The sequence below is a fragment of the Pseudochaenichthys georgianus genome, chromosome 20 (genome assembly GCF_902827115.2).
Source record: "Pseudochaenichthys georgianus chromosome 20, fPseGeo1.2, whole genome shotgun sequence".
NCBI lineage: Eukaryota > Metazoa > Chordata > Actinopteri > Perciformes > Channichthyidae > Pseudochaenichthys > Pseudochaenichthys georgianus.
The window spans coordinates 20,931,889-20,945,586 of NC_047522.1; the positions used below are offsets into that span (position 1 = coordinate 20,931,889).

A 13,698-nucleotide genomic window follows, 5' to 3' on the forward strand; every position below is an offset into this window, starting at 1 on the left:
TGCTCCACAGGCCCAAAAAGCACAGAGGCAGGAGGCTGAGATCACGGGCATCAGCAGCCAAACTGCCCTCTGTGCGGCTCTGCACGCAGCGTTGCATCGCAATGCAATTATGAACCACACACACCATTACAGGTAGGCTGTCAACATCTCAAGGTCAAACAATGGGTTGCTTTTCGGACCCAAAACAGGCGAACCTGTTGGGTGTTTTTTTTTAAACGGCACCACCGCGGAGACAAAGACCAGCGGCCCAATCCCGCAGTGTGTTCCCGCTCTGCCCTCATCCTCTACCGGCAACACAGAGCTGCCCGGGCCGGCAGACAAACATCTGGATGGGAGGAGCAGGATGAAGAGAGGAGGAGGAGGAGGGGGGGGGGCCGCAGGAATGAACGGCTAGATTCCGTTAGTTTGTCCCGGTGTGGATGGTGATGATGGTGGTGGTGGTGATGAGATAACGAGGGAGGAGGAGGGGGGACGAGGTTTTTTTCGCCCCATTTAAAAAAAATTAAATTCTTACCCTCTGACAGCTCCAGCTCCAGCTCCGCCAGCCGGGCTCGGATCTCTAACGGTATCGGTGACGCCTCACGGTCCGCCATTCGGCTCGTGCGGTAGAAAACACCTCCCGGTTCAGCCGTTGCCGCCTCCTCCGCCGCTGCTGCTGCTGCTACTCCTGCCTCCTCCTTCGCTCGGAAAGGGAGAGCTTCTCCTCGGCGGCCCCTCCTCGGTGAGGCGCGGAAAGCCTACGAGTCGTCGAGGGAGAACAAAGAGGATAAATCTGGGTCTCGTTTTCAACGCGGGCCCGCCATGACGCCCGGCTCCTTGAATCGTTAAAGACCCCGTTGGCATGCGCTCGGCTCTCTACGTTGCCGTTGCGGAGGTTGTGGTAGTGATGATGATGATGATGATGATGATGATGATGATGAGGCTCGCGCAGCCGTTTGCAGCTTCTTACCGCTGGGGTCACGTGACTCTACAGAGGAAGGCGGTAGTGCCGGTCATCACCAACAGGGGGCGCAGCGAGCAACCACACCTACATGCACAGTGACGGTGTAGCTTCAAATAACAATCATTTAGTTTAAATAAGAACAGAAACATGATTTTTACAAATGAAATAGCTTCAATATCCATTTCGTTTTTTTATGAATTCAGTTTTTTTCATACACTTGGTTTATCTTTACTTACACATTTATTAATTATGGATTATTTGTGTTATTTAATAGGGAGTTTTAAATAAGTACTTTGGTGTTGAGGAGTAGTTTACTGTTTAAATCCAAGCACTTCGAGGTCATTTAGTTGTTACTAAATGTTGGCCAACTTGTCAGAGTGACAGTATTGTTTGAATTATAAACTAATATTACTAGAAATGTTCTATAACTTGAAATGACCTGCTTCCTCTAATGTTGACTTAATTGTACCCAACTTCTACCCTACAGTGAGATCTTTTAATTTACACAAACTGTAGTTTATATAGTTTTTAAATATTGGTCAGTGATGTTCTTTTTGCAGATAACCTGTCTTCTTTATGATTCCGGCATTTGCCTTTAGATGTGGTCATTCATTATGGGGCATCTGCATGTGGAAACCAAACCTCCACAGAATAATGAGATTAATATGAAAAGGTCAAGCGGCCTTTAATTAAATCCAATATGATTGAACAAGCCTAATGTGGCCGTGGCGCATGAGTGGGCCTCAATCTGTCCGTCTAAAACAGCGTAGTTCATTAGTATTATACATCCCATTCATTAGGCCTAGTCTTCCAGGAATCTAATCATCCTCTATAAACAAGTGGTGGGGCCACATAATGCAGAACAGGCCGTTATAATGGGACTCATGTGCCATCTGCTGGAGATATGACGGTACCGCCACCAAAGAAAAACAGTGCTGTAACTCTGGGTCTGCAGCAGTAAAATGTCGTGTAGGATTTTAAATGGAAAAATAAAACCTTTTATGTATGCGTGTGATCTGGGGAAGAAAAGCTTTGATTGGTCTATTATCTTTGCATCATTAACACATAACAAACTCATATTTATAACTTCAAAGGCACTTTAATATTTGTTCAAAATATGTACATCTGTACAAACAAAATAACATGTGCCACAACCATACCCGCTCTTTCTCCATGACAACTGTTCTACATTTAAAAATGTATATTTTAAACAAAAGATCATTGGACGAATTTAAATTGAAGTTCTCACATACAAATCAAGCTGTTTGTGCTGTAGCAGTGCTCATTTATGGACGCTGAGAAACTACCACACCCAGTTAGTAGTTTCCCTACATCAACACAAGTGAGACTAAAGCTTTAACACAAAACAAGAACTCCTAACATAAATTATAAAAACGACATAAATTAAATTCTAAAATAAACTTAAAAAACGCATGCAGAGATAAAGAAGTCATATTCAGTGCTTTTCAAGGGAAAAATACTTTCAAGTTCAATTTGATTCTTGGCCTATCAAGATCAAATCAATACAGAGGTCTGATCCTCCCTGTACTCTGACACACACTGGACCGTGGTTCATTACAGAATGACACAAATGTCTGAAAATAGAAACAAACTGGGTTACTGGTACTAATATTTAGAGAACAAAAAAGTCATGGCAGAACATCCTGTACAGCGAGGAAACATCAAACACACACAAAAAGAGCCAGTGCCAACAGCAAAACAAGACTAAATCAAAACCTCAACTAACTAATCTGAACGACAAACCAAGAAATAAAACTAAAGAAACATTGCAGATCAACATTTACAGATTCTAAACAGCTGCTGCTCCTAACATTGAAAAGTAAGCTTAAATATCCCCAGGGGTTGTACCGCACCGGTCCATTCTGTCCTGAACCCCTCAGCAGTCCCCCCCCCCCCCCCCCCCCCCCACACGATGAACACTGTCAGCTGTGTCTATGAAGGGTTAGTTTTACAACTAGTACATTTAGTTGATTTTAAAGTTAGCTTGGTGCTAAATGCAGTATCTTCCTGCACCAGTGACACCACATCACTCTGTACACACTAACTATTCCTCATGTGAAGCTGGTTTGAGGATGGGATAACACAATTATACATTTTCAACTTATTTGACACCTTTAAAGACAAAAAAAAAGGGGGGTATTTTTCTCCACCCAGACATGGAGCTGATCAGCGTGGACATGGAGCTGATCAGCGTGGACATGGAGCTGGTTCCGGTCCCGGAAAGGTTGGGACGGGCTTCACCTCAGAAGAGACGAGGTCAGCGGGCGCCACCGACTCGCTGGAGGTTGCTCCCTGGCAGATCTGGGCGTAGCTTGGCCTCTTGGACTCCTGGCCAATCAGAGCACAGTGTGAGGACTTTCATACTTTTACACTCCTGCACATTATTGGCTTTCAAACAACATAGAATGATCTTTTTAAGTATAAGAGTATACAGGACTTCTCTGTTGTTATTTTATACATATACTAGTGTTAATGCATGTAAAGAATCTTACTGTGACAGTTTCCTGTGGAAGCTGAGCTGGTGTGTCCTCACTGGTTGTCTCTGCACACTCCTTCACATTGCTGCAGACACAAACAAAAAAAAATCACTACTGGCACCATGACAACAGGAAACTGATAAAGTCCACTTGGGCAATATCATAAGGGAGAGGTAAGTAAAAGAAACTGGAGGAGTATGTGCGGGGATCTTAGCATGTTGTCAGTCAAAGGAAACAGTAAATGTAATAATTGAGATTAGGCAAAGCAGAATCCTCCTCCAGCTGCTGTCGGCGATACTCACTGCTCTGAGGTCAGTTCAGGCTCTGGTGACAGTGTTGGTGCTGCTGCACGGGGGCTGCTGCTTTTAACTGGACCCTGAGAGGAACACACCAGTGTCAAGGTTTTACAGTCTGGGCTTTAAATATGAGTAGACACTGTCCTTGAGGCTCAGATAAAGAGTGTGTGTGTGTGTGTGTGTGTGTGTGTGTGTGTGTGTGTGTGTGTGTGTGTGTGTGTGTGTGTGTGTGTGTGTGTGTGTGTGTGTGTGTGTGTGTGTGTGTGTGTGTGTGTGTGTGTGTGTGTGTGTGTGTGTGTGTGTGTGTGTGTGTGTGTGTGTGTGTGTGTGTGTCAGACAGAGAGACTCGGTCACCTTGCCGTTGCCGTTAGCTGCGGGCATCGTTGCTATGGCAGCATTTGCTGGAGGAAGAGGAGGGAAGCTCATCAGCCCGAGCTCAGGAGGAGGAGACGGTTGACGAGGAGGAGACTGACCCGGTCCATTCTACACAAACACACACAAGTTAATACACAACTTACAGAAATGCACTAACACTTACAACCTACTGGCTACTTACACGGCCACCAGACTTCTCCCATGACCTGGCGTGCTCTCTCCTCCTCTGGCTGAAGTTTCCTCTCCTTCAGACACACAGCAGAGCAGCTTTCAGTTATACAAACCAGGATTATTCATAACAGGACTGAACAGATATACTTGAGTACCCAAGCTTGTTAAATCAGACTGGATGTTCCTTTACCTCCCCCGATCAGAGGTGGGCGAGGCAGTTTGCCTGCTGGGCTCCGTCCTCCCTCCTCTGCTGGGACGGCGCGTGCTTCCCCGCGACCGTCCCCGCCCCGGCCTCATGGGAGGAGAGGTGCGGTCCGCTGATGCCTGCTCTGATGGGTTTGAAGGATCATTCTGATTGGACTGCCAACGCTCTCCAGAGTTTGACCACCTTGAGCCTCTCCTGGGAGAAATGAAATAGAGTTTATCTCCACAAAGATTAAGAAGCGACTGACACTACACATCATTACAAGTCTCGTCAAAATGTTTTTAAAGTAAACAAATGAAAAGTGGGAGCAGCTTTCTTTCTCCTAACAAAAGCTGTAGTGAATGTCATTGTTTTAACAGCTTTTATGGAGGTTTCAACTACTATATCTTTTTGGATCAATTGGTACATTTTGGAAATTACTACATATTTGTCCTTATCCACCTTTTAAATGTTTTAAGTGTGCTTAATCCCTATAATTGTCACTGTGCAGAATTACTGGGTTTAAAGCAAATAAAAAGACCTGCAGAAAATAAAAAACTGCGCCGCATTCGCTGATTTTAAAATTCATACTATTTAGTAAAGCCCATATTATAACAATAACTAATTTGTAGATACCTCTGCCGGTGTGGGTTGTAAGGTTTGAAGGTGGAGAATCCGTTCATGAAGTCATTCATCAAGGTTTGATGCTGCTGAGAAGAACACATCAGCACACAATTATTATCACTCTGTCCGATGTTCACAAAATAACAAACCCTACAACTTCATGTTTTCTTTTTTCACATAAAAAAAGGACTCACCTCAGCAAACTCTTGGTATCCCGGTGCATCCGGGTTCCACACCTCATTGGTGAAGTCGAACAGCTGCTGGGTGGGGCAGGTCTGCTGGAAGCTGCTGGGGGGGTAGTAGGAGTTGTAGGGACTGGCACTCTGCTCCAGCTGGTTGGGTGTGAAGCCATTCTTTGGAGCGAAGGAAGTGACTGCCATGGTTTTGGCCTTTATCCTCGCCATGATGGGCTTTCCCTTAAACTCCCGAACTTCTTCTCTGAGGTAGCTATAGGCCTAAAACATGGACAGAGACATAGCCAGGGTATAAGCAGGAATCCTGAAGTCAAATGTAAGACCTTTTTTAAGACCCTTTCCATACATTTTAAGACCTCATCGCCACTTTGAGTTTTAACCGGTTACATTGGCGACACACTTTACCTCACATTGACTATAGAGTATCGATTGTCCTTCCTCCTTATCTTCCAACCATTTGGACGCAAACTTGCATTTCCCCGTAACGATGTTGTTTAACAACAAGCAGTGAGCAATGATTACATTCAGGCAAACTTTAGAATACTACCTCTTTGGACAATTTATATACCTATTGAAAACAAGCTACAAAATGTAATACCTTGGAAAATGCCGTTTAATACTTTTGAATAGCCTTAATTTTCGCTAAATTGATTTATCAACTTTTAATACTTTTTATGACCCCGCAGACACCCTGCATAGCCTTCCTTAGTCTGTATTACCAAGGTAGTCAAAAGCTTTAATTCACTGATTAAAAAGAACACAATGCGTTTAGCAGTATTTTACCTGTTGTGCGTCGGCTTCAGAATTGAAAGTGACAAACCAGTTATCGTTGTTCACAAACTCACAGCTCAGGAACCTGGGAATGTTCTCCCCATCAAAGAGAGCCTCCACCTCCTGCAGTAAAACAGTCATATCAATCTGTCACATGTGGACTTCTCATTTAAAAACCCTTAAATGTATCAGGAGAGGGGAGGAGTCAGGTGGGTTCTTGCCTCCTTAGGTGTGGTGTTGGGGATCTCACGCAGGATGACGACACATCGACTCTGACAGGGACGGACCTTCTGTCCACACGGAGTCACCTGGACCCTGGGCAGGGCTGTCGGCCAATGAGAGAAAAGCATGTCTCAAGACGACAATCAACCAAAAGAACACTCCTAACATCTTCTGGAATGAATTGATTGTTGGATTTAAAAGGGTCTGAGATTACAAAGAAAAATCTTGTGGTTGTTTAAATAAACTACTAACAGCAGGATAGTACTAGAATTTGGCGGGTGGTAAAATGTTCCCCCTAAATAAAAGCTCAGTCAGACACATGAGTAGAAATAGACACTGACATTTCAGAATGTCCGCGATCAGGTCCAGGTCCGTGCTGAGACTCTTGATCTTGTCCAGGCTGGCCAGAGTTGAGATGGGAACGTACTGGTCGCTGTCCATCTGAGAGTTGAGGTACAGGTCGTTGCCAAGGTACTCCCTGCAGGGGTAGAAGAAGAGATCTCTATTGAGTTTGAGTTTCTGAATGTGTCACACATGCTGGACCACATACCAACAAAACAAAGCAATTATATTAATCGCCTCAAGAGACAAGGACAATTGCTTTCAGTGGAATGGAGGTCAAATAACAGAGCACAATGACAGCCAGAATACCAACACAATTGGGTATTTTTGCAGTTTTTACAGAGGGATGGTTTGGCATTGGCATTATTTGAAGACATGTTTTTTGGAAAATAATAGTGAGACCAGAATTCCCGTTAGCCGGTAATTACCGGACTATGACCGGTAAAATATGCTGAAGACCAGCAAATCTAAAACTCTCCGGTCAAAACAATTTCCCCTTAGTGCAATACCGCATCAGTTCAGTTGCGCCACTTATGTGACAGACAAGAATAGTATGTGACAGACAAAAGAGTATGTGACAGACAAAAGCAAAGAGTATGTGACAGACAAGAATAGTCAACTCTAATGTCTAACACTTAATGTGGAGAAAGAGATGTCCTGTATGGGTTGATTGTGCGTTGATCAGTTGGTAATGCCTTGGGGTTCCAGTGGGCATGTAAACAAATGCATAATGCTGCGCTATACTTTGTGGCCTCACCCGGTTGCATAGCGACGCTTATTGTTTAGGTGTCTTTTAATAAGCAGGTAGTCTATCATTAGCTAGAACTAGCTGGATCTGATCGATATGGACATAAACGCGAGTGAAGTCTAATCTGACGGGAGAGAGAGACGAGTCGACACGCAGCTCTGCATGATCAAACTACCTAAACTAGTTATAGATATGTTTAGTTTTACTGTCAGGTCACTCTGGATCCGTGAGCTGCATGATACTGACGGGCTGTCAGGAGAGGGCGCTCCGTTTATTATTCCCGTGTTGTTATAAGTTACTGAACACTTTTGAATAATGAAGTTAATCTACTATAATTACTTTGTTTAATATCGAATCATATCAATTTGTTTTAAAGCTCAATAAATAACAAAGAAGACCTTACTTTTCTCATTTTGTCCGGAAGATTTCAACTTTAACGGACATTTTGACCGGCAAAAAAAGATTCTAACGGGAACGGGAACTCTGAGTGAGACATTACCTGGTCAGGCAAGATTCCAAAACTGTCCTCAGCTCCTCCCTGGTCTCATCTGAAATACAAAGAAAGTTATCACCATATCTGAGCCCACAAAGTCATTGCTTTAGAAAATATGAATAAAGTAAATATAAAATGGAGAATAAAATGCCTAGATTGTATCGATACCTGTGACTGTTGGTTCAATGAGGTCTCCATTAACCACAGGGTCCTCCACAGGCAGCATCTGGTACTCCAGTGTGCTGGGAACCGCCTCCACCTCGGCCTCATCCAGGCACATGTTCTCCAGTTGGAACTCTGGCTGGTATACTAAAAACACACAACCACACAGCATCTTACCACCAAGCCCTAACCATCACTTGCAAGCAGACCATATCATTTGTTTAGCTTCTTTTTTCCCACCAAATAACTCCTGGAAAAGAGTATTATAGAAATAACTCGATTTCATTTAACATTACAGGGAGTATCTTTATTTCAGCCTACCTTCTGGATTCGTCAGATCGTTGGGGAATTGCAGCCATGGCTGCTCAGCCTGCAGGTAGGCGGGGCCAGGGACGTCCAAGTTAAAGTTGTGATTGGTCCATACCTCAGCTTCAGGGTTAAGGCTGGGGGCAGCAACAGGTCCCTGAAAGAAAACCCAAGTGCGCAATATTATTCTAACATGAAAAGCTAATATAGATGTATTTAAGTGTAACACTATATTGTGACAAAGAACAAATTAATATAACAGTTTAAAATCTGATATTTCATGTCAAGAACAGACAAAATTATATCAAAAGGTGTAGTTGAAAAGTATTAAACCAATATAATGTCCACATCAAACAGTATGCTTTCACTGAACCCAATTGTCTCACACTTACAGACTGAGTGCAATTTGTTTGCCATTCCCACATACAGGGTCCCTGAGGCATCACTGTGCTGCAGGGGTAAGCTCCCAGCAGAGCCATAGAGGGCTGCAGCTCGGAGATAAAGGCGGGGATGTGCTCCACGTCACAGCCCGTCAGACTCAGGCTGGGCTCCTGGGCCGACGCTCCCTGCGCCCACGCCGCGCACGTCTCCTCCAGACCCAGCTTGATCCAGGGCTGAGGATAGAGGCGGCAGACGGACGAGTCTGCGTCTTCTCCCAGCAGCTCTGACACCATCTCCCTCATCCCTCCTTCCCGCTCTCCCTCCTCAGTGGTCGCAGGTGGCTCCTGACCCAGGAAGTGTATCTCGTAGGAGGGGGTTGAGGCATAAACATCCACCTGACCCATGTCCATAGGGATCATCGTGTCGTCGTCCTGGGAGTGCGAAACTAAGACATAATCATCCGGACAGCTGAAGTCATTGGGAATCATGTATGGTTCGTCACAGGTGATGCTTTGGGTCGGTGTCTCAGTGGTTGAAACATTGGCAGTTTCTGGAGAATAATCAAGTGCAGATGTTGCAATAATTTCTCCTGAGTGAATGTCATTTGATAAATCACCAGGTTGAGTTGAACATTCTACAGTGTCAATGTTGGGGTTGATATAGTCAGAGGAAACAAGTTCAGAGGGTTGTGGAGTGAGGGGGGGCTGTTCTACTCTCTCTGCAGATTCATGCTTGATTTGCACATCAATCCCCTGGGCAGCGGTTGTCTCCTCACCTTCTTTACAAGTATCACTAACAACTTTAAAGGACGGGTTTACCTCAAGTTGGACTTGTCTGCTCTCAGTAGAATTAGTCTCAGTCTCTGGACATGAACTTTGCTCTGGATCCTCAAGTTTTTTTAATGGAGATGAGGGAGAAGGAGGTGGAGTGCAGGAAGTAGTAATTTCAGGAAACACATCTCTCTCAACAGAGTTGCTGCTCTGACAGATTTCTGCTCTCTTTTCAGTCTGTCCGTCGTCCCCTTCCATGAGGACAGCTGCAAGAGTCTCATCTAAGAAATCTTTAAGGGACACCTGGACACCTTCAGGTTTCACATCAGAACTGTCAGGCTCTTTGTCATCAAACATCACATCACTACGCTCAGTGAATGAAGCATTAACATCTAGAGGCTTAACGCTGCTCAAATCAAATGTTGGGTCATTTGAATTGACATCTAATTTGTCCAATGTGATGGAGTAAGATGTGGGTTTGTCTGATAGAGGAGTCAGATTGTTATGGCAGGGGGAGTCGGTGGGCAGAGATGACAGAGCAGAGTTGGTGGAGACGAAGGAAACATTGGTGAAAGTCGTATCTGCTGTTCCGCTGTCACCAACATCCTCCCTCTCACCCAGGCCTCTGCAGATATTCATGGGGGTAGCCTGGCTCTTTAAGGAGGGCTTATCCATCTCAATGTCTCCTCGAGATGGACGCAAAACATCTTCGTCCTTGTGCAGAGGATTGATGATGAGGTCAGGAGGACTGCGGCTGGAAGTATCCACTTCAAAAGCTTCTGCTGCTGGAGGTGAACCATGGATATGCTGCTCTGTTAACGAGTGAGACTCACGCATAGGATTTTCAAGAGTATTAAAGTCAGCATCCACACTCTGATCCAACTTTTCCTCTGCTCTGTGGTCCCTAAAGTACACACTCTTTCCCTCTGAACACACACTCTGCAACTCCTCTGATCCCTTCACCATCTCCTCCTCCTCCTCCTCCTCGCATGCACTTTGATGTGTGTGTGACGTCAACATGTCATCCTTAGGTTCATCTTTGTCCTTTGCAGCTGTCTGACAATTGAAATATTCAGGCTGACGTTCCTCACTGTTTATCTGATCTTGGGAGGGGGTCAGCGTGTCACACTGAGGGTCCGCCAGCTGTGGAGAAACAACAGGATGAAGAGTCTCCTCCTCTGAGAGTGAGTTGTCCGAGTGTGTGTGTGAGAGGCCGGTAGAATGTCCCGCAGCGTGCGATTGCACTGAAGCTGGTTCCTCGTCATGTGACTGGCTGGTCATTTTAGATTGTGTGATATACAGCTGGTGGCAGACTGTGGATGCCTCTGCATGTGATTGGCTGAAGACTGGAGACTCCACTATGCAGGGCAGAGCAGCTGTTTCTACTTCAGCTGCGTGCACCAAGTGTGTCGAGCCAGCTGTTTGGGTTTGTGGGTTGTGGTCATGTTCAAGGTCGTCAGCGTCAATGGAACATAAGCTGTAGAAACTCCGGGTCCTTTTTTCAAAGACACTGACCTCCTCATCTTCCTCCTCCTTGAGCTCAGCTTCAGGTGAATCCCGCTGCGTCTCCTCGTACGCGCCGACCGGTAGCGGGGGATCGTCTGACACCTCGCTCTCTGTGACGTTGTTAGCAGAGCGAGAGGGGAACCTGGCAGAAGCTGACCGACATTTTGCCGGTTTGGGCCTCTGCCCCTCTGGAAGCTGTTTGAACCACATAGCCCTGACAGTGGCATTATCCAAATTCTTGTGTTCTGCAGGACTCCGTGTGCGCACCTCCATATACGGAGCCGGGCCACAGCTGGGCCTGGCAGTCTGTGTCATGCCTGGCTCTGTGTCCCTGTTTGAATGTATGTTTGTGATAATAATAGCCTCCTTCTCTCCGTGAGTGCCGGCTGCTTTAGGTTCCCTCTTACTCCGAGTGGTAATTTCCCCGCTGACCACGGCCCCCTCTCTAAAAACTTTGTTGTCCAGTCCCGGATGTCTTTCCTCATCTTCCGCAGGCTTCCTCTGGGCCACTGCGTCTGCCACACACGTCTCCTCTTCGTCCAAGCACACATGCTGAGCTACAGCCAAGGCAAGTTGCCTGACCTGGTCTGTCCCTTCACTCAGCCCGTCGTGGAGCGGGGGCTGTAACAGACTGCTCCTCTCGCAGGGCAGGCCAGGGTTGAGCTCCTTACTAAAGCAGCACCCCATCTTCTTCGGCCTAAAGATGGAATAAAAAACAAGACTGCTATGGCCACACACACTGAGAGCCTACACAACACGAGACAAAATCATGAGCAGCTCCTCACGATGGCTCAGCCACATGTAGAAAGAGAAAAGACCCTCTACTCCCCCCTGCTTCCCCCTTTCCCTCCCAGTTTTCCCCTCCCCTGCCCAGAATAGCAAATGTGAAGGAGCTCACATGTCCCTGCCACTCAACAGAGGGGCGCACACCACTTTGTGTGTGTGTGTGTGTGTAGAGAATGTATGTGGGAGCCCTAGTTAGGCTACAGTTTGAGAGAGGTCAGCACATGGCCCAGCGGCGACCAATCACAGCGCAGTAATGCGGCAGTGTCCACTCCCCCTTCCCCCTCCCTGAAGCTCCCCCTTCTTCCTTCCTCCCATCCCACCATTCAGTTCTCTCTCCCTCCCACTGATACCTTTCTCTTTGACTTACATCAGTTTTGCCCTCAGCGCTTAAGTCCCCCCTCCTCCCATCCTCCTTTCACAAGGCCACTAGCCCCCACCCCCGGGCCTCATGCCTAAGCAACCAACAATCAATCTGATTATTCTGCAGTTGTTGGTAAGTTAAAGGCTGGTGAAGTTAGGAAATGTCAAGATGTCCATGTCTTTTTTTTCAAATAATACTTTTTTATAACTTTTACTTTTTAATATTGTTATTAATGTCTAATCTATACACACATCTATAGTATGTCTGTCTGTATAGTATGTCTCTGGTGCTCTTTTTTAGGTTCTCATGATTTGTTTCCCTGCCATTAAAGGTTAAACAGTTCTTCCTTATTAACATCCAGGATGTTTTATGATGTACAGATTATAAACCCCTTGAGGAAAATGACTTTGAATTATATAAATGAATTAACTTAATTCTCTGAAAAATGGTTGCCAGAACCAGATCCGACAATAAAGTTGATTTCATGCAAATTCTGAAAAGTCTGTTACTTTATATAATATTAGATGAATACTGTAGGAATGTCTGTGTAGTGAGTATAAATATTAAAACACAAGTACCTGGTAGTAGTAGTAGTAGTAACCAGGTGGACCGGGCTGTCCGAGCGATAACTGCACCTGTAGCTGGGTCGGACACTGTGGGTTCGTCATGTGACTCGGGCTGGAGGGCAACTGAATGGGATGAGTGCCGCTGGCGATGGTCACCACGGAGACTGGCAGGAGGAGAAATGGAGGAAAGGAAATGAGTCACAACACCAGCTGGCATGATGGAAACACTGCAACAACTAGATCACTCAATATGGTATACAACTGGTAAATACTGGAGATTGCACTGCTATAAAGTTAACAGTGTTTTTTTACACAACTTACTATCAGTGGTGTAAAGTAACTACTGCCCACTATAATTCTGAGGTAAATATTGTATTTTTACTTCACTACATGTATTTAATACCTTAAGTTACTTTGCAGATGTGGATTAATGATATGAAATATAATCAACACTTAAATAAGACTTACAGTTACACCTGGAGTTAATCCACCAGCTACCCTGCAATGTACAAAGCAATTATAACTAGCTCCATGTTTAACAGTAGTGATAAACACATTATTGCCTCAATAATTATAATCAAAACATATAATATATATTACTCTGAAAATGGGCCAATCTGCAGAATGAGTTGTTTAACCTTTAGTACATTGTAATGCTAATACTTTTGTAGTTTTACTTGAGTAACATTTTGATTGCAGGACTTCTCCCATCTCTGCTTAATACCACAATGAGTTCAAGTTTAAGAGAGATAGTTAGTTAGTAAGTTAGTTAGTTAGTTGGCTATATGGCTTAGTCCCTTAAGAGTGATTGAGAAAAAGGTAAAGTGAAAATAATAATCTACGTAAATCTGTCAATAGGATTCCTGACTCAAAACAAACTGATACTAACGGCTAACGTTAGCTAAACGACATCTGGTTAAACTTTGCTAACGCAAGATAGACTAAATGGCATTAAACTGTTTTCATTCAAAACTAGTAAAAACAAGCAATTCATATACA

General features: G+C 44.9%; 2 protein-coding genes across 2 annotated transcripts in view; both read right to left on the reverse strand.

Moving 5' to 3' along the window:
- Positions 1 to 1,071, reverse strand: part of LOC117466073 (disco-interacting protein 2 homolog C-like) — a 53,911-nt gene extending 52,840 nt beyond the window's left edge. Inside the window, 4 exon segments of the mRNA XM_034109211.2 lie at positions 515 to 664; positions 667 to 949; positions 951 to 984; positions 986 to 1,071. Of these exon segments, the coding sequence (XP_033965102.1) occupies positions 515 to 664; positions 667 to 949; positions 951 to 984; positions 986 to 996 (478 nt within the window). The 5' untranslated portion in view covers positions 997 to 1,071.
- A 1,802-nt stretch (positions 1,072 to 2,873) lies between these two features.
- Positions 2,874 to 12,791, reverse strand: LOC117466074 (uncharacterized). Its single transcript, XM_034109213.2, has 16 exons — positions 12,712 to 12,791; positions 8,722 to 11,683; positions 8,345 to 8,486; positions 8,030 to 8,170; positions 7,868 to 7,916; positions 6,620 to 6,756; positions 6,278 to 6,381; positions 6,069 to 6,179; positions 5,286 to 5,546; positions 5,104 to 5,177; positions 4,474 to 4,683; positions 4,294 to 4,357; positions 4,092 to 4,220; positions 3,744 to 3,817; positions 3,457 to 3,526; positions 2,874 to 3,292 (listed from the first exon to the last, which is right to left on the reverse strand). The coding sequence occupies exons 2-16, from the start codon at positions 11,671 to 11,673 to the stop codon at positions 3,152 to 3,154; spliced, it is 4,659 nt and encodes a 1,552-aa protein (XP_033965104.1). The 5' UTR covers positions 11,674 to 11,683; positions 12,712 to 12,791; the 3' UTR covers positions 2,874 to 3,151.
- Between the last annotated feature and the right edge of the window lie 907 nt (positions 12,792 to 13,698).